At 38.0% G+C, this 21,806-nt stretch overlaps 1 protein-coding gene across 2 annotated transcripts in view; it reads right to left on the bottom strand.

The window, feature by feature from the left end:
* Nucleotides 1-428: 428 nt before the first annotated feature.
* Nucleotides 429-21,806, bottom strand: part of ASB7 (ankyrin repeat and SOCS box containing 7) — a 32,453-nt gene continuing 11,075 nt past the window's right edge. For both annotated transcript variants that reach the window (XM_035554825.2, XM_035554826.2), the window contains 2 exons: nt 15,558-16,163; nt 429-4,953 (listed from right to left, as the gene is read on the bottom strand). In XM_035554825.2, coding sequence (XP_035410718.1) covers nt 4,814-4,953; nt 15,558-16,163 — 746 coding nt within the window. In that variant the 3' untranslated portion in view covers nt 429-4,813. The remainder of the gene's footprint in view (nt 4,954-15,557; nt 16,164-21,806) is intronic.

Raw genomic sequence — 21,806 nt, 5'->3', positions numbered from 1 at the left:
ACACTGTTGTAGCCCCAACCCAAGCAGAGGGGAGAAACTAGAGCAAAGAAGTTAAATTCTTCAGCCCAGGCTGTTCGGGGAAATGCATGGCAGAGCCAGTGCAGAACTCATCTCCGTGATCTTTGCTCATTTTCATCAGCTCCATCATTCCGCTCTCAAAAAAGCAAAAGCTTTGTTACACACTATGGTAAAAAAAAAGACTTTTGCTATCTGAAATATGTATACTTCCTTATCACACACTTACACCAATACCTGGTAAGATTGTATACTCTAAACAACATCATTTGTCAACAGCTTGTAAATTTTTTTTTAAAGTAGTAACATTAGTCATTAATTGTTTTAAACTTAACAAGTGAACACTCAAACAGGAAATAGGATACATAAACAGGAACAAAGTTTTTAACAGCATTTAGTAAATACACCAGTGACCAGTCTGTTAGCAACTATCATCAACAGTTCTAAACACAACTGTTGGTTGCAGAGCTTATGTACTCCAGCGATGTTTGCATAGTTTGCTACCGGGCAATGGAAAACATCTCCCCCCTCTCTCCCCCTTTAGCAGTAATGCTTATGTTTTTTAATCTAGGCTGCTCCTTCTCCAGATTTTTAGGGTTCAAAACTTTACTGCAACTTTAGCTTATACATCACTCTCATGACTGAAGCCAATTGCTTCCAGTTCCCATTTGCATGCCAGGAGTATTCACATAGAGGCCCCTTATTCAACTTTTATTAGTAAATAGACACAGAACAGATTCATCTGCAAAGCGTGACCTCTATTTGGTCCATTTATGTGTTTTAGTCAGCCTATGAACTTGAGAAGGAAAGGTGAAACTTTTGGAAGACCTTGAAGTGGTTGCACTGGAATCGGAGCAGGGAAAACCCAACTATTCATAACTAGAGACCAGCTTGTTCCCCCTTCTGAAGCCCAGCTCTAGTGTGCAGAGTGAGTTTTATTCTCTGATTTACTGGTAAAATGCACATCTGAACTCCTACTCGAGGGGGCAAATTGGAGTACCAAATGCATTACCAGAATAACGTGCTCTGGAGATGGGAAAAGGAGTGGAAGAGACAGACAAACATTGAGAAAAAAAATGCGTAAAGTGGTATCATGTTATTAAAATGTTACATTGGAAATAAACAGAATATAAACCAAAAAAAAGGTTTTTAACCAGATTCAACTTCTTTTTCTTCTTAAAATTTGAATTGACCCAAAGCAAAAGCTTACATTGCAAAGGAAGAACAAAATACATCGTGATATTGATAACACAGAGTTGCATGGAAGCTGGACTTGTGGGAAGGTTGGGAGTTGCTCTTGTTACAACATCACTGGGGGCTCTGGACAGATTTAACTGAGAAAGTTAGGATCCCAAATCTTTCAGCTAGTCCAGGTCCACCCTGGTAAACATGCTACATATTCTCTTTTGCCTCAGGGTGTTTCTGATGAGTCTGTCCAGATGTGTTCTCCTACTATCGCCAACTAGAGCCAAAAAATGAGTTTTCCGTGCTATCCCAAGGAAGCCAAAGTTATTCCAAGCATGAGTGATAATGAATTTATAAAACAAAAAAACAAAACAAACAAACAAAAAAACACTCAAGAGCTTTTCAAACTAACAAGTATTGTCTATAATGTAAATAGTTTAGAAATATGGTAATTAAATAATCTAAAAAACACTCTTAATCTGCTGTACATTTATAAACATGAATATTTACAAAAACTTTCCGCTTTGTTTTAAAGGATGAGGTTTGCAGTTTGTTAATGATCAGAGTCTTTTACTCATATTGATTCTTTGGTGTATTTGCCAATTTTTAAAGGTTTAATAAAAGTGTTCAACTGTGAATTTTATGGTAATGGAACTAGGCTACACAACAAAACTGTGTTATGCACTTCTTTTTCCACATTCTAGTCCAAATGAAAAAAAAAAAAAACAAAATCCATTTTCTTCCTCAAAGTATTTGTGCACAATATTTAAAATAATAAAAAAAGACCAGATTCCACATTATTGAAATTTGGGTAGGATTAACAAATTAATAATCATACTTCACTTGGGCACATGTATAAATTAGGATAGAGAACAGAACTATCAGTAGGTTCAGAAATACACGTGCTGCAGTGCTTCGCTGAATCAAGGTCAGGGAAACCAGCTGCAAGAGATGGCTTAGCATATAAGAAATGAGGGCTTCCCTCCACCTTGGGGAGGAGAAAGAGGATAGGATGAAAATGAATTCAAAAGAAAGGCTTTTTACTGGCCTGAAGTGTATGTGTGTTCCCTTTAGATGTCAGTTACTTAGAAGAAATAACCAAAAAACAAACCTCAAACAATAAATAATGGAATTACACATTTCTTCATTAAATAGCACTCTTGTTACCAAAGTCTTCCATAATTTTCTTCAGTCACAGCAACAGACAGAACAAATAATTTGCCTTAATATAGATTGCAACTAAAATATACTCTAGATTACCTTAGAAAATGTTACTGTAAAAATTCAATGGGGAAGGATATTGGTTTAGACCAACTTACAGGTGTAGTGAACAATGCTAAGTATTTAAAGGAAAAAAAAGCAGTTTTAAGGTTCTGATCTCATGTCACAAAAGCAAAGATTCATGCTTCAAATCTGCCAGTTCCTAACTTCCATAGTGTCTCAGAGCTTAAAGATCCTAAGGGCCGACCCTTCCTGCTTCGGGAAAAGCTGAAGGACTCCTCACGCACCCGGGCTCATGTGCACACCCCAGCCACACACACAGTTTGTCTCCGTGACAGTGCCACCACCATCTCATGTCACCTGCAGGAGCATCATCAAGCTCTACTGCCTAGAGGTGGCCACGCGTGCTCCTGCTGCTCACATTTACTTTTAGTCACTGCTCGAGCAGGCTGGACTTGAACCACTGCAAGTTAGAGATAAAAAGGTTCAACATCCCATCACCAATCCTCTGAGTCATAAATCTCCAAAATCACTTATTTTCACTAGGAAACCTGATGCAAGGTTGGGCACAACAGGGAGACAACTGCTTGCCATAGTCCCTGGTGCAGCCATTATCAGTGATAACGTTCATGCTCAAGGAACTGCAACCTGGGGCTCTAAGATATTAAAAGGAACTAGCACAGTTAAATGAGTATACCTGCTTCTCTTGCCTTTTTTTTTTTTTTTTATATATTTTTAATACTAAATATTTTGAAAGTGACAGTGTTAAAATTAAAAGCCACCATTGTTCCTTCCATCTTCCCGCTTCCATTGGTATAATTGGTATAAAAGCACTCCTGGTATTAGAGAGGCCCTTCTGGAGTCAGTAGGATGGCAAAACAAAAGTAGAAGACACTGGCAAGAACCTTATGATGACTCCATAATCCCTTGAAAATAAAGAGAGTGAAACAACTGCAATTTTTGGCCCAATCTTTTTTTTTTTTGATAGCAAGAACTTCATTTTTTATGGTCAGAAACAAAGCTCTTTAACAGATCTTTTCAATACCTAGTATGAAAAACACATTCAGTAGCCGAATTGCAGTACTCCTTTCAGTTGCTGTTTTCGGATTAATAGGAAACCACTTGATGTTTGCAAAATTTAAGTTTCCAATATGAAGGGGGTGTTTTCTTGTTTGTGCACATATAAGATGCAACTTAACGCTTACGTGCACTTCCCACTCTCTAACCTGAAACAAATTGAATTTCAGAGCAATAACAACAAAATCCATCACTGCCTTTACAATTAAAAGGGCTTGGCCAATTTCTTCTTTTTTAAATGGACACAATTTGGCTGAGAACCCGTAGATAAAATTTCAACTGAAAGTGAAATAAAGCAGGTTATACATTCATGAAATTCAGGGATTAATAACGAACAGCAACTGCCACCATCATTTTAGTAATGTCACATCAACACTACAGTGAGGCAGCAGTTCCTATTCTCACAAATAATGCACTGAGACTAAATGAGGAATAGTGGGGGGGAGGAAAAAAAATCACACATAAAGGGAAAATACATCAGAAAGATTATTGCACAGGAGGCACTGTATGAGAAACAGAATACATTGGCTTCAAAAATCTAACTTTGTTTACTCTTAAGTTAATGTAAAAAATACCGAGGCTATGCCTCTTTGTAGTGTACTGTCACTGCTAAAAACAGACTTACAAACAGCCGCCCGTTTTACAGGGAATGTCGGGAAAGAAGAGGGCCTGAATTTTATGGGCATCCAAACTACAGTAATAAGGAAGAGAATAAAATAAAAGAGCCAATCTATAGACCCTCAAATTTAATAGGGTGACTGCATTTTTTTCCTTTTTTTTTTTTTTTCCTTTTTTAATTTCCAAATTATATTCATACAGTACCCAATTACACATTGATTATCAACTCTTCCCTCTATCCTGCAAAAACATACGCCCTGGTAGCTCCAACAGACAACAGGGCTCTGAAGGTCTCTCTATCAGTATCCCTTTGCAGGACTGGTGCCTTGATTTCCAAACTCTTTGTTGAATAATTGCTCAGCATGCCAATTCAAACCAGTCACTTCCCTTGAGAGGCTACATTCCATCTCCACCGCAAGTCCGCACACTTAATGTGAAAACAAACAAATGAAAACCCAACAGCAACTTTTAAAATGTAATATCGTATAGAAAGCTTGGACCTTGTAAACTTGGACCAAGAAACCAAAAATTAAGACCTTCTAGCGTGTGGTATAAAAAACCCAAGGAAGTGTATACCTGCCTTCTGACTTCACAGAAAAATCAGAATTTGCATAGGATATACTTTGTGCAAGGCAACAAGCCTCTTCAGTATCTGGAATATAACTAATCTTGCTCAGAGTTCTTCTCTTCATGGATATCAGATATCATCAAATTTGTGTTTTAAGTAGTCTTTCATGACCTTGGCAATGGGTAGTTCATCAAGGAGTTTTAGGTTTTGAAGGCCTATACACTGTCGGATTTTAATTCGGCATAGATCTTGCAAGTTTCTGGGCTGTCCTGAAAAGACAAAAGGAACACACAAAAGTAAAATGATCACATTTTAAACTTTAAGAGACTTTAAGAGATCATTTACTCAGTAAAATCACAGATGTTTGCTGTTTTCTGAGAGGAAGAAGGAAAGGGCACAGGCAGAGGGATGGAAAAAATTACCAAAAAAAAGGTGGAAATTAGTATCTTTCTAATGAACAATAATTCAGTGAAATTAAGGGATGAATCCTAAAAGCACTGACATTTACATGCACATAATTTTACTGATGTCAGTGTAAAGTGACATTATCCATGTGAGGATTCCCCCGAGGTGGCAGCATATGCTCGTGTTTGCAGAGCAGCATTACTAATCTATTTAACTTTTTGTGCATTTTTTTCTACCCCTGCCTCACCTGGGGAAATGAACAAAAACAAAAACTTCAGCCTTGCTTCTCTTCAAACATGAAGACAAAAACTTCTCCGTTTGACTGCAGCAGGAAGAGGCAGTCCCCTCAGAGAGCAAGGCTTACAAAAGTTATTCAAGGATCGCGTGGCAGAGTTGAAGACTGCTTTTTTCCTTTTAATGAAAAGACAAAGCCTTTAGGCTTTGGATGCAACCGCAACCTCGTCAAACAGAAAGAGATGAAAATATGAGTTAACCGCTGTCTACAGAGGAAACGCTTTACTGACATCACACAAACATGAGTTTCTGGCAAAGATTTTCCAAAATAACTGGTTCCCTTTCAAACTCTATTCAGGAAACCGTTAGAAGTCAAACACCTTGAAAAATGGTCCCCCATGCAATATAACACAAGAAAGGTTAATCTAGCCTTGCATCTCAAAGTACCCAGTAATGGATCCCAAGGAAGAAGAGGGAAGGAAAAAAAAAAGATCAGAACAAGAGACATTGAGAAATCCTGTCCCAATATACCCTTCTAGCTTTCAGCACCAGTGGCTCCAGGCCTTCCTGAAGCAGAGATTGCACACAGATCTGGGTCTTTAATAGCTGTGAATGGCATGCCCTCTGTAAATCTGTCTAATGTTTTTTGAACCCATTCATACTTTCAGTATCCAAAACATCCTGTGGCAACAAATTTCACAATATAACGAGGCGTTGGCTGGAAAACTACAAAGTACTTTTATTTATTTTAGATCTGCTTCCTGATCGCTTTGTCGAGTGCCTAGCATTCTTTAAGTCACAAAAAAATAATAAATAATAGTTCTCACGCCAATCACGACATTACATACCTTTATATTATTCTCCGTCCTCCACTCATGCTCGGTACCTCTTTCAAAAACTGAAGACTTTGCTTAATTTAAAAATTTCCCCAACAGGAGCCACTCCAAACCTCTGCCCAAACTAGCTGCCTGCCTTTGTACCTTTTTCTTTTTCTACTGCATCTTTTTTTGAAGTTACCCCAACAACACATAGTCGATATTTTGATCGCTGACTTAACTGCGTCACGGCCTGAGGAAGGAGGCTTATGCAGCTATGTCACCCCACGACTGCCCGTGTCACAACGCATGGGCCAACACACGAGGCAGGTGCTTACGCCAACAGCCAGATAACCCATCACCAGTGGAGCACCCTACTGCAACCTATTACCTGTATAATCGTTAATGGTAAACGACGGTGCTTGCTTTCACAGAGAAAAGCGTAGCGATTTTATTGAGCTGTTTGAACCAATCAGGTCTTTAAAAAGCAGTACAAAGCACCAGAAGTCAATTTAGGTAAGCTAGATGGACCTTTCCAATTAGCTTTGAGCTGCCACCAATTAGAGGAGATGCTTGGGGAACAAGAAATGCCTTCTGTTGGGGTTCCAGGCATCGCTGGGCACCCAACCTTTTGGGGTGGGACGAGAGGGTTGTTCCCAGCCTCTGCCGCACGCATGGCAGCCCCGGGCCTTCCATCCTCCTCCTAGCTTGGCGATAAGCCTCTCGGCTAAATAGACCTTGACGTTACGGGTTTATTAGACGTTCCTGGTAAGCACAGAGTAAAGAGATTACAAAACTATTTCCTGTTTTCTACTTTGGGCATTTTGTAGATGGTTTCAGTTACCCTTTACAGCCAGTTCCCCTCTTTCTTCCCCCGTGTGGGTTTTTCTATAGAAATGGGCTGACAGACAGGTATATGCTTGGATTTATCTTAAGCACTAAAATTATCCAAGGTAAGCTAGCAGAAGTAATGCAGGAAAATAGTCTCAGTCTGTTTTTAAAGAAATTGGATTGGAAATTAGAGAGCATGAAAATTGGGAGTTTTTTTGTATCAGTTTATAATACTTTTATTATACTTATCACCACAGTAGCTAAATGTAATTAGCTCCAATACAGATCAGTAATTACTTTGTCCATGGGTGTTTTTTTCCCCACTTAAAAGGAATGGATTTATACATTTGGACAACAGATGAACACTCAAGCTTGAGGAAAAGTTATTTTTGGTAAGAAACCAAGCAGAGGAATCCTTATGGTGATAAAGAAAGAGTTCTAAAACTTTAAATGTGAATGAATTCAGAGTTCTCAAAAGTTAACTGCAAACAGCAGCATTAGAGACTACAGAGGACTATAAATCTGTATTTTCTGTATAAGAGTACACAATAATACAGCTACGAGACAATGATTTCTGGTTTCAGAAACAAATGCCTTTTAATTAACATCCTGTGGATTTCTTGAGAGCAAAATAGAACAGACAACTTAAAATACCCAGAAGAAATTGGTCACCAGCTAATTCAAAAAGACCCGATTATCAAATGTATGACATTTTCCCCTGATAAGCCTAAAAATATTTCCTGGGAATGTGTTAACAATGGACATTTCTAGTGTTAAGCACCAGTTGCTACATCTAGTGGCTGTTAGTGTCTTAGGTCATGCCTTACAAATTCCAGGGTTATTAATGCATTTGTGATTTATTAGAAACAGTGTCTAGAACACTTACTCATTCTTGGTTGCATCTGAATGAAAAAGAAAAAAAATAAAGGATTACAGACCAACGTCAGTGAACCTTAGTTTGGCAAATGAAAAATGTTATTAGTAATTTGGCAAAGTAAGGCAAGTTAAGCGTTGAATAAAGTTATGTTTAAAAAAGATTACAAAGCAGCAATTTTGCTTATATCCTGCATTACAAGTTTGGAAAATTGTTTAAGCAAATAAGGTAGAAAAGAGAATTAAAAAAAAAGAAAAAGCTACAAACGGTAAGATTGACCTAATTACCACCATTATGGAAAAGAGTGATATAAAACTAGTTCCACTACCAATCGCCTTAAAAAATAAATAAATTCCTGATCCATTGTCAAAGGGACACAGCCACAGCAGTGCTGCTATCCTGGAGCAGGTTATTGTTAGGCTGCTATGTAAGCAGGCAGCAAACACCTGCAGCTGCTGGGGAGCTGAAGATTTGCTCGTGTGTTCACAGAAACGAGTTAGATACGTCTGCAGATTTATTTTGCAAGCTTTAAGGTGACAGAAATTAAAGTATTAACTACACAAAAAAGAGAAGTATAGCTTATCTTTGCTTTCCATAGCTCATGCTATGTGCTGTAATGGGAAGCAGAAATCCCCACCAACACACCTCTTGTGTAGTTTCCCAAGCGTGACAGAAAAGTTTCCTCCCAACAGAAGAAATGTAAAACATAGGATTATAAAATAAAGATTTTTTAAAATTTTATTCTCTCTACAGGTAGCAGACCTCAGTATGCAAAAGTTTAATCATTTTCCTAACTCAGTTGGTTCAACTGGTCACAAAGCAAGTTCCAGATCTTTTTTTTTTTTTCGACTTATGTAATTATTTCTTTAAATAATGAAATATACTTTTTAAATTACTATTAACAGATTGGCCTTCTCTGGTAAAACAAGGACAAAAATGTTTTAACTGCAACAAGTTGTTACAATTAGTTGTGAATTTCCACTCAATATATTATTCCTTTTCTTTCTGCAGTTTCAAGATTTTCTGCAGAGAAGTTGTTTCAAACAGAGCTGGCCTCTGTGCAAGCCCCAGCTTCACTCACGGAAGTTTGAAGTCACGGTAGTGTTCATTATATCCTCAAATAATTTACTAGCAAGCTCAATTTCAATACAGTTAAACTTGGGCCTCTTGTTTTATTGAGCACAATTTCTTTAACATCCATGTGCATTAGTTACAAGAGCTGGAAGGGACAAGGTAAACAGTGAGCTTTAAAGCTCTTTAAAAATAATGGAGTAAAGGGTTCCAGTTCTTCTTTAGAACATTGCAGTGGTTTATCTCTGGGCATCCTACATCATAAACCAGCCAAGCTTTTATTTTAAAACGTGTGCCTAAGAGCTGTAGATAGAGGAACACTGGCAGCTCTGTGACGAGGACATGTAAAAGCAGGGGTTGCACGGTCTTCTCCACTAGGCCCCAAAGCCTACCCTGCGAGCAGGGCCTGGTTCATCTTCCCTCGGCCTTCACCTGCTCCCCATCCCATACCCACCACCAGCACAACCACAAACCTGGCCCTTAACCCATTTGTACAGATGTGCAAATTTTCATTTTTGGGAATACTGTACTTTTATCTTACATTAGTCCTCTCAATGCTAATTAGAAGGATGCAATCAGAATCTAACATATTACTTATTCATCAGTGGCCAACGGTCTTTAGAATTGTTTTGCTAGCGATTGTGTTTTGAAGAAGTCACATCTGTGGATTCAAGTGACAGAGATGGATGAGAGTGGAGGAGAACGCAGCTTTGTAACAGCCACAATGAAGGGATAGAACACAGAGCATTTAAAAAAAAGCCTGAATAATGTTCGCCTTCCTCAATAAACACTAATAATTCTTGGTCACATATTTGTGTACCTGTAGACATCATTTGGATACAGTACCGTCTTTCTGGACGGCATACACTACTGACCTAGGCCACATGTGCACAGGAATATTCACCCAACCAATTCTGCAAAGTTTAGGATTCCTACCTACGCAAAGAACTGTATGTTGTTGTAAAGACTTCTCCACAGCTTATCCATTTAGAACTGTGCCAGGCCACTTTTCCTATGCAGACATGCTCCCCAAGAAACAAAACGCTAACCTGTCACTGTCTAGAGTTAAGGATCATTGACATAATCTAAGGCCTTAGTACCTCTGACAACGCTGACTCTTAAGGAGTGTCTTATCCAGTTTTAAGACAAAGTATTGTGAAGGTGGAGAGGGGGGGCATGCCTATCACCCCCCTCCACTGAAGATACAAGAGAAATTATCATGAACAGCTTCATGCTGTTACCCAAGAGAGTGCTTAGTAGTAACTGAAATTAATACAATTCTAGGCTGTTAGAAAATCCTCTTATTTCCTGTTACCCCTACTAAAAAGGAAAAAAAAACAGTCCTTTTAAAAGCAAGCAATCAGTGTCACTTGTTTGAAGCGGATAGGCAACTTCTGAAGAAGTCAGAAAATGAACAGGAACACCAATTTTGTATTTTGGAAGCTGCCCACAGTTTTCTCTGCAATATTAATACACTTCTCCAGAAAGCTTACAGTAGCATTTCTCAAATTGAGCCTCTGCCTCTCCTGGGAATTGTGAAAGGCTGAAAACAGTAGCAAGAAACCACTTGGTAGTTCCTTTTAGTTACAAACAAAACTCTTTAGTATTTCACAAAACTTTAAAAGTTGAAAGCAGATTGACGTATAGCTGGCAGCAGCTCAGTTCCTCTAAAGTATGGCAGTATTTGTATCTGCAGCTAACTACTGAACCCATTCAGCAATTAGATTTGGTTAAGTCTGTTGGCTTCCAGAGCTGGGGGACAGAGGGAGGGCAGAGAAGACTTAGAGAATTGACCATATCTACTGGAAAATCACATTCAAAAAGCCAGTGGTACAAGTTAACATACACCCCATCAGCTAAAAGAGGCACCGATGAGGATGCATAAACAAACACGATCCTACTGCAAGGATGCAATCACCTAGGAAATAGATACTGCTGAACTGAACAGGAATTGGTCAGTCACCACAACAGAAGCGGGGCTCTAACAGCTTAGGAAATGCAGTTGCTTGTACTCTAGTATAAAAAAAAGAAAAGAAAAATACCATGTAAATAAACACAAAACAGCTAAAAAACTACAGAGGATTTTTGGTTTTGGCACTCAGGATGCCAGAAAAAAAAACCACAACAGTATCAAGAATTTGTCTGAAATATGCTGATATAAAACATGCAGGACTGCATCTACAGAGAGAGAGAGAAAGCAAACACATTTCTCCAACTAGTAACTAGCTCAAAAGGGCAAAGATAGCTTTTAATTAATCACTGTAACTGGGTGTCACACAAACTTTCTAAGAAGTTCTAGTTTAGTTTTGTGCTCAGTATGCCTCTGTTAGGAATAGCTGAGCACTAATTATACTTTCATTACTCTTTGAAAACTAATTCTTCATAGTGATTTGTGCATATCTATTAAATTCCAGTATTTCTGGCACAGAAAATATGCACCAAGGAGGAGTGTTTTTTGGACCGAAAACCTTCCACAGCATCCACCAATATATAAAAATGATTCAACTGCTTAAGGTAAGCACTGAACTGCAGTCTAACTTAGTAATTAGATTTTGAAATATCACACTGAGTAATTCTGATCTGAGAGTTAAATAATTCATTGAATGTTACCTTCCTTTTTTTCCTAGAAAGAAAGCAATAAAGCCATGTTTTTATAAAGTTATCAAAAACTATACTGGTCTTTACAAAATATTTACCTGCAATCTGCAGAAAGTAATCATGATTCAGACAATATTTGTTTATTACAGATCCAGCTAAAATGAAAACTAACTGTCCTACCCTAGTTCCCTGCATAACTCCGGATGACAAAGCAGACCACATTCATTAGTGCAAGACTTCTGGCAGCACCCAAGGAAGCAGTCAAAACTTGCAATTCCAGTAAGTTTCCTCTGTGTTATAACAAACATGAAGATACTGTTTCCTCTGCAGTTACCCACATAATAAAATATGTAGAGATCTATTTAATTCACTACACTTCCATATTCATAGATGTTTAAACTACGCAGAGATCCTTTTAAAAATGTTCTTCCAGTTAAAAAAAACAACAAAAAAAAATCTAGTGAAAATAAAGTCATCTTTATTTAACAAAGGGTTAAAGGCAAAGAATATATAAGAATTTCCTCAGCAGGACTTTTGTCTAAAATTTTCTGCAGGTTTACATTGTCATATAAATCTTCTAAACATAAAAATATACTCCCTAATCCAAGCCAAAGATTTGTCCTTTGGAAAATAAAAAAATTGAATGCAGATGAAATATTTGTAATTTCATTCATTTGGTGATCTTTAGATCTTGTTCCAGATCTGAAATTAGTTCTTTGATACCTGTTAACATACTTGCCATATTACACTACTGTGGCCATATCCATTTACTTCGCTATCTGCCTCAACACAGAAGAGCAACTCGCATGGCTAGTCATAGACTCTCTTGTCTGCTACGTTATCTGAACAGTGATTAAATTAAATGAGTGCTATGGGAAGAAAGAAAAGGTTCAAGCTTTTTTCCTTTTTAGATTGTAATTCATTTTCTAGCATCTAAACATTTAAACTTTTAAGTACATTTTTTTTCCTAATACTTGCTAGAGGTAGGAAAAACGCGTTCTCATTTGTAAGCTTTAATATTCTCAAATCCCATTCAACTTTAACTTCAATATTCCACCCAAGCCTGTAAATGCATGTGTTAATTCTGCAGACATATACAACACTAAAAAAAATAATAAATGCATCTCTATTTTTATATACAGAGGCATTCCTTTTAATTTTCCATTCAGTATGCATCTCAATTTTGCATTAGCGCTTTCCAACCTTAACCCACCAACACTCTTGAAGAGGCAGGTACAGATCCTGTACAACTGAAGAATAACACTTTAGTATTCCAAAAACAAACTCTTTATCAGATGATCTCAGATACTATTGCGGCTGCTAGTAATTGTTTTTGGAGTGCAAAAGCGTAATACGGAAGACACAGAAAAGAAGAGGAAGGCAATAAATAATTAAGTAACTTTCAGTAGTGTTTTTTTCACTGTGAAGCTTCTTTTTTATAATACAAAAATGAGTAAGGAAAAAAGAGGTAAGAACAACTGTCTAAACATCAAATCAATCACAGACTCAAGATTAAAAACTTCATTGTCCTCAACTGCCAAATTCATGCTTAAATATTGAGATGCAACTGCAGAGTAACTTTGTTCCTCTTGAAATTATTCTAAGAGTAAAGGAATTTCCACCTACAACCAGGAAGGGTATCAGACTTCCAGCATCAAAGAAAGTGAAATCCAAAATGTGCCAAACTTCTTACCAACTTTCAGAGTCAATACTAAGTATTTCTGACAGCTGGGTCTCCTGCCTGTTATTTGCAACTAGGGACCTAGACTAAAGGATGCGATTATTACCCATTACAGGATGTACCAAAAAAAAACACTTTTTGGGGATCTGAAATTGTAAAAATATGTTTTCTGAGGAAAAAACAACAAAAATAGCAACTTACATTTTATATGCAGATTGCTAAATAATATTCCTTTTATCTGAAGCATGCAACTGCTTTCACTGGAAGAAATCAGTTTGATAACTTTCAGAATTTACACACATTAATCTGTAACCTTCAAAAAAATTAAACGTACTGCAAGTAAAAATTATCAAAGATATTCTTCAGACTCTGGACCCACATATAAAACTTGCAGCTACGGATTTCTGTATTAAGCATGGAGTATAATTTTCAATTAAGCAAGCTAGAAATTCCCGTTAAACCCTAAGACCCAGGCACTATTACCAACCACAAGAGATAATTTCAGTAAGACTTCTGCAAGAATTCTGTAAAAAAATTTGTCATTTCCCCCCTCCTCTAGTAAATACATATTACAATAGACAGATTCTTCCCCGAAGTGCTACAGGGTAAGAGCTCAACAATTCCCTGTATACAGTCTGATCTAATTGGGAACTACCAAAATCCCAGCCCATTCTTTACCCATTTTCTCTCCTACACCATTTATTGCAATGATTATTCATGAAAGCAGTGGAAGACAGTGTTTGTAGATTTCTAATAAGGGCAGCAGAGTCTGTTTATAGCTGTTTGTAAACACATATTCATAATAATTTTGCTCAGAAGCACAAAGCTGAAGTGTTTTTGTCAGCACTAGTCCTCCCTGCTTTCCCAGTTCTCCCTCCATCAGCACAAAATTGAAATAGTTCCAGGACGGTTCTGTTCACCACAAATTTAAGCTGCCTTTTTTTGTTGCGGAATTTATTTCTCACTTGAATGAAACGAGTCCTTTAAAGCCTTAAGGTATGGAATCTGCAACCTAAATATAAGTTGCAGGACTGATTTCCAACTTTCTGAATCAGCCTGTAGACATTGAGAGAAAATGAATAATCCTTCACGCTTGGGGCTATGTTCTAAGACTGTGAAAAATTGCAAGTCTGGATATTATATCATCTACTAATAACCCTGACTGTGCTACTATATAGTGAGAGGCTCCCAACAAGGAAAGCGGGAAGAAACATGTATGAATGAAAAGGGTCAGGCAAAGTAAAATAATAAATGTAACTGATTGATTTCATTAACTTCTACCTTTCCAAAAATTCCCTTTATATTTCAGATATAAGCAAAAGCACCACCACAAATCAGGAAGACAAAAATGAAATTCCAAATGCTTTTTTGTGTCAGTTACCGACAACACATCGCAGCTGATTCACCCCAGCCCACACTAAATTTCAGTTTCTTCGCAGAAAATACAGGGTGCTTAAATCTCAATAAAACTATCACAGGAAAAATAAAAAAGAATAACCACCATAGGGAAAAAAAATGATACATGAAATACCCCACCCTTCTCTGTTAAGATCATCCTAGTCGGATGATAAATACATTAAGATGGCTTGATAAATTGAATTAAACTCCTGCTAATTGCCAATAAGCAGCTCCTAAATGCTTTTAGGTAATACTATAATTGGAAAACATTAAAATAACATTGCATGTAGAATGAAGGAGTAAAAGAAAACTTCCAGCAGGCCTAGCACACCAAAAACTGACAAACAAAACTGAGCAGAACATTAGCAGCCGAATACTCTCAGGTTAAGTGTCAGAAGTGGCAATGAGTTCAAACCCTTTTCATTTTTCAGAGATACCACCAAAATCAAATCAGAGCTACACAGCATACGAATCCCCTTCGAGCTGCACGAATAAACTATGTCATTTTGTTGTCTGGTGTAGGGAAGAGAAGGAGAGGGAACATGGGAGAACAAAACGCAGCAAAAGCTCTTTTCCTGCCCCAGTTGTAATGCCAGATGAAAAAGCCAGCAGAGCATTTGCACAGTGCTAAACACGCAAAAGACCCTAAGAAAAAAAAGCAGCAAAACCCAAACATCTTATGTGCTAAGGCCATTAATAAAACTAGTTTTACAGTTCACTTTTCTTTTTAATTTATGCTTCCTGTTGATACTTAAACAAGACTAATTGAAATGAAATATACTTAACAGTAGCACCTTCGCCAAGTAAGAGGTTCCCAGTTTCACAATCCCTTCACCTTCCCAGAAACTGTCTAGCGCGTTTAAATAGCATCAAGGGGCAGAGAGGAAGCATTTTTTCTGGGGCTAAATTCAAAGAAGGCTTTTAGAGGACATTGTGTCCCGTCATTAACTTTTCTTACATACATACTTGTCACTTCTTGTAAGAAATCCAGACAGGGTCGGCTACTTCCAGAAATACTTATTGAAACAGCCAGTGGGGTCTGTCCTTCATAGTTCCTTGTGTTAGTGTCCGCTCCGTAATTATATAACATTTGTGCACAAAGCACATCATCTCTAAGAGCAGACAAGTGTAAGGGCGTCTGTCCATCTTCCAAGCGACCCAAGTTTGTGTCCGCCCCTCTCTGAAGGAACATTCGGCAGTAAGAGTGATTGCTTTTGATCACAGCGTATCGTAACAGGAAACCATTTTGAATGTCGATGTTGGCATTGTGATCCAGGAGGATTTTCACACAGCTTGACCTCTCTCGGATAATGGCCAGCTGAAGCGGTGTGGTACCTTTATCACTGAGCGGATCAACCTCAGCCTTGAACTCCAACAGGAGCCTGACAAATGAGTCTCTGCCATAGTGGGCTGCTACATGGAGGGGAGTCCAACCATCGTTGCTTTTTGCATTAATAATGTCACTTCTATATTCAGATTCCAACATCAAGCGTGCAATCCTCGCTCGGCCATGCATGGCTGCATAATGCAGAGCAGTGAAGCCTCCAATTAAGTCCTTAACTGTGGGATCAGCTGAAGTTAAAATAAAATTAAAAATTAATTAGAAGGCGTTACAGTAATCCAGTGCTGCAAACAAATAATCAAATGATTGAATGTTATTCTTTTCAGGCATAACAAGACAGGATTTTTTTTTGTACTTCAAAATAATTCTTGCTTTCATGAACCAAATGCTATTTTAAAGAAAAAGCTAAATTATATTTATGAAAGAATTACACAAAAGAGATCTTTTCTTTCATATACGTGTTTCCATTTGACAAATAGTTTTCCACATCTTTCTAGCACTCTTAGGCTAACTACTCAAATCTCTGTCCATCCAGTTTTCCTCCAGCTCTGTAATATTACATTTCTTTCTCAATGCTGAGCTTTTTTATTTTCCCTTGTGTTGCTTCTTGGTCTTAAAAAGAAGCATGTGTAGAAACATCTGCTGTCCCAAATTGCGGATGTTTTGTGGTCTGGCAGGATTGTATTGTTTTTAGGGTGTAATACTGTATTAGGTAAAATGTTTCTCTGTGGTCTGCAGGATTTCCAAAGCATGTAGGATATATGTTATTTTAGATTATCTTGATAAAGTTTGTTTTTATAAATGACGAATCTGTTCTGAATTTATACTTTTACAAAAATTTTAGATTTTACAGGAATGTAAGCAACCACGTATGGAAGGAGTCAGGAGAAATATTAGTGCAGAGTACAAGTGATTAGACAGATAGCCCCCCACGCATCCCAACACAGCACAAAAACTTCATCTGATTTATGAATTTAAAAACACAACATAACCAAATCAATTTACTTAATTTCCTCAGCACACCCAAACTTGTAAGTCAAATGGCTATTCTCACGTACCCAACTAATTACTGGAGGAAAGGTGCGTGCCTCATTACCCTTTCTCAGCTAGAAAACAAGCCAGGCTGCAAGCTTTCTCCTTCCAGCATCAGTAGATGTTGCCTGACGGATGGTGAAGAGTACGAACCACAGCTTGGAAGTTTGAGGCACTTTCCTAGCCTAAGCTTCCCAGCTGGTAAAAAGAGATTCTGTCTGCACAAGAGACTAGCATTAAGCTGACACATTTTTAATATGCCTGTGCATCTATGGAAACAACTGCTAGGTCCTGTTCTTCATAGTTCCTTGTATTTGTTTCCGCTCCGTAAACACACATTTGCAGCACAAAGAACAAATCATCTCTAAGAGCAGACAAGCGTAAGGGTGCCTGCCCACCTTCCCTAATCTTGACGGCGCTGTCCTTGCACCTTGGCATTGAGTCCTTTGTGGATTCCTCATCTATATAAGCAAGTTAAGTTCACAATGTAAACTACAAACTAGTTTAGTCTATATCTAACAATGGTTTGAACATGCAAAGGTGCCATCAGGAAACAGGAATGAGCTTCCCAATATGGATGTACTGCAACCACATCCAGATAACACACTGAGATAGACGCCCTGCCAAAATAATAGGGCAGGAAAGACAGTTCAGAACACAGCTGCAAAGGTGACCCAGCAGCTCTAAGGAATTTTTAAGATTTAAAGAGAAGACTGAAGGAAGGAAAAAAACACAACACAAACTAATGGAGCCTGGCTACACAATTAAAATAGCACATGTAGAAATAACATGTGAGAACTGCCTCTAGTAAGTAAGTAGAGTAGGAACCTAGAAATAATGAAAGAAAGATTAAGGAATGTGCCTTGGTAGTCAGCCTACTTCCTAGTCTTTGGTGAAAAGCAGGAGTTTCAGTGCCCTGCAAAGTTACACTAACCTGAGTTAAAGCAATTGCCGAAGCATCCACAGGTTGGCAGGAAAATGAAGACCTTGACTGAATAGGTGGTTGCTAACCTGCACTATGATGATGTCAGGTATTTTAGCAGAGGAATCAGTACAACCCACACTGTCATTGAAGACTGAGACGCTGCTTCAAAGTGATGTGTGCTGCTCCCAGGATCTCTTTCTTTGCACTGCTCAGACTATTCTAGATTAACTCCTGACTGGTGATAGATAAAGTTAGTAGCACAAGCATGAGAATTAAGATGCAGAGGGACGATACATTCTGAGAAGCAGAATTAGGGAGAAAGTTGGACATAACAGAAGGAGACAGCAGCAGCCAGAGCCATTTTTCACAAAAACAGTTAAAAAATAAAATTGACAACCACTGTTTCAAATTCTGCCTTCTCTCTTCCACTCTGTTTTGGGCATGCAAGTCAATCATTTCTACCTTCTAGCTGAGGCACAAGATATTGCTGCTAGCCTGGTTAGTCTATGCCATTTCTGAAGTCAATCAGACCTGCCCCAAATTTTGTGTGTGTATGCTTGTGTGCACGAACATTTTTACACAAGTTGTTGCAATCCAAAAGCTACAGTTTAGTTCACAAAATAAGAATGTGCCTTCTCTATGGTTTTAAGTTCCTTCCCATATCTTCTCTCCTCTCAAAATTTCATCACATTAAGGTCAACCAAAAAAATACAATGTCATGTAAGACAAGTGTCTCAACAAGAATAGGAAAGAAATGTCTTACCTGGGCAACGAAGGAACACAAACAACTAACCTTCCAAAACCAAGCCTGGTAACAAAAACTCATGATAAAAATATTGTGATTCCTGTTAAGATTATGGGCTTCTAGTGAGCTAAGGGTACCAGTTACCCCTTGATTAAGGAAGGAATTTTAACAAGACCAAAACATTATCTGCTGCTATTCAGCAAATGTCTTGCTGCCACCTCCTGTAGAACTTTTGAACTGCACAAGGGCTTTTAGCAAAAGTTGGACCTGTGTTATATCACATACAATTTCTATCCTTTCAGTCCCTGCATTAGCAAAAAGAATACTGGAAAGCTCATGTTGCCTTAAAAGCTTTGGTTGCTATACTTTTTTTTAAATATAAAAAAAGGCTTCAACATGTTGTAAAGTAACTGTCTCCCCTGGAATGCAAGCAAGGTAGAAATGAATTGGGAAAGAATTCACTTAGCTTACCTTTCAGATTCTGCAGAGGGGTAAAAAAGTACCTGGTACAAGCGTATTTAACTAGGAAGGGATGAAGCCAGCACTTGCCAGCATTTCTTTATCTTGCCTCCATCCTGATTGTTTGACAATTATAGTTATTTCTTCTCAAGCTTCCCATAAATTTGGGGATAGCAGAATCTAGAAATATGAACAGCTGCATTTGGTCACTTCTAATGTTCTTAAATATAACGCAAAATACAGTGACATAAACCTTGAGCTGCTTATCAAGGGTACCGAATTACTATAATCAACCTCACTTGAGACAGAAAATTGCAACACAATGATACTCGTGATCTTAGTTCATTTTAAAGTTGGGCACCTAAGCTAATCATTTAAACTCGACTGTTAATGAGACTCATTTCTAATATTGTAATCTAGAGAATATATAGCTTCCTAAAGAAGTCTAAAATTTGAGTTTTAATTTACTGCTCAGTGAGACAGCTTCCCTTCTTTCATGACACGTTCATTACCTTACTGTATCAGTCTCATTTGGGAAGCCAAGAAAGCAATGCTTCTGGCTTCGTAACGTACTTCTATTATTTCAAGTGTACTCCCCCCAACTAGGACTTAATTCTGACCACATGGTTTAGAAACATGGCTACTGCATGGCTAATTTTTAGGACAACATTGATACAAAAGACATCCACAAAGGCATTACTACACAAGACCACTATGAGCTTTAGGGAGGGATAAGCATTTGGCATTCTTTAGTTTCTCCTGGATTCTCCATGACCTTAGAGCTAGATACCTTGCAGCCAAGACTAAAAATAAATACATCTGCTTAGATACTTCCGTTACTCTTCAATTTCCGAGAGCTTTAGCAAATCATTTTTCACTTTAATACAAGTAACAAGAAGCTGTCCTGCTCAATTAATGTTGAGAGTTATCACCAAGAGACAGCTAGCAACTACTCGCTTTCAGGACCTTAGACGGTGGTAACTTTAACTGTGATGGGAATTTAAAAAACTGTTTTTGTGCAGCATTATATTGAGACAGACAATACCTCATTTTAAAAGCAAAAAAATACATTTAAAGGGGGGAAAAAATAAATGCTATGCAAAAAATCCAAGATCACTGAAAACTACACCCCGTTTTTGTTTTGTTCTCCTACTGAGCGTTGTGACTCCGGATTGTTCCTGTGAATAGAAAGAACTAGCTTCACGGAATCTTCACTTTATTAAAATGTGACAAATACATTAAGTCAAATTCACTATTTTTCACTTATGAAAACTAAGTTTCTCCACACTTCAGTTTCCACATTGCATAAGAATACTTATCTGACCTATAACCTCTGTACCTAGCTGCTATTTCTACTGGCTTTACCCTTAAATTTGAACTGTTACTTTAGGCGTTTTGCCCATCTATCTGTCTCTCCTCCTTGTTTGGCAGAAAATAAATGCTTCCTCCTGTTGCACCACCTCCACTCCTATCAGCCAAGCTGCATACACAATGCTGTCCCCTGGCTCTTTTCTTTGCTGGCGAGCAATGCTGGAAGAAGAGAGAGAAAAAGCAGGAGGCAGCTAGGTCATGACTCCCATAAGAAGCTACCTCTTATTTCCAGGTCAGCGATCAGATTCCTTCTCAGTGTTTATTATCCAAAATCCATCTCAAACTCACTACCACTCAAGCCTATGTCAGCGCTCTTCCAGTGTCCAAGATCTGAGGCGTAGCACTCTACCCTCAGCAACAGCCCAGCATGGTTTTCTCGTTCCTGTCCTACAAACATATTTCCAGCTCTGCTAGGCTTTGGCATCACATCTATCACCAGTCTCCCCCTTCCTTCCACTAACCCTCAGGTACCCTCTTTTCTCCAAAACTTCATCCACTCCCTCCCCTTTATTACCAATACACACCTAGTCAGTTCTATATTCTGCTTACCATAAGTTTCATACCAGAAAATGACTTCTTTCACCCCAATATCATTTGGGTCCAAAGGGATTAACACCCAATGTCAAACTAATCTCCTTCTCAGAGGGAGGAAGGTGGAGACTTAAGAAAGGTAGACACAAACCTCTCACTAATGAGGCAGGCATGATTAAGTTTGCTTTTAACAGTCAGCTCATTCACTGCTTATTAGCTCACTTGTGACATTATTATGTTTTAAATACTCATTATCTTTTATGCCTCTGTTTTGAGGCAAAACAAGGTAAGGCACAAAACAGTGCCAATTTTCTGAAGGGAGGCTCAGCTACAGAAAAGCTGCTGTAGATGACTAACCCTCACACTATTTGTTACTCAACTTTCTAGTCCTGGTGATTAAACTCTGCTGCTTCCAGCACAAGGAATCTGTCTCATTACAGACAGTTTTCATCGGGCATCATATTCAGCTTGTACTTGATATAGAAAACAGTAACAACAAAAGATAGAAAAACAAAACAAAACACTATGCCAGCAGCTATTTAATAGCAAAACCTCTACAATGAAGATAAACAGGGTTTATGATTTTGTTTTTCCAGGTCACCTTCAAGCTTGCAAACTTCTAGCATACATTTTGAGACTCACAGCCTATAAAAATGAAGATTTGAGATTATCTACAGTACTATATTTAAAAAGTAGAGTTTAAAGTTATTTATTTGTACAATTCAGTTGCTTCCCCCCCTTTCAATAACAACTTTGAGGGTTTGATGGTATCACATAGTTAGAAATTGCAGTAGGTATATATAAACGGGG

This window comes from Cygnus atratus, chromosome 11 (genome assembly GCF_013377495.2).
Source record: "Cygnus atratus isolate AKBS03 ecotype Queensland, Australia chromosome 11, CAtr_DNAZoo_HiC_assembly, whole genome shotgun sequence".
In the NCBI taxonomy this organism is placed as follows: Eukaryota; Metazoa; Chordata; class Aves; order Anseriformes; family Anatidae; genus Cygnus; species Cygnus atratus.
The sequence above is the reverse complement of the archived record's forward strand: the minus strand, read 5'-3'. Positions and strand labels throughout refer to the sequence as shown.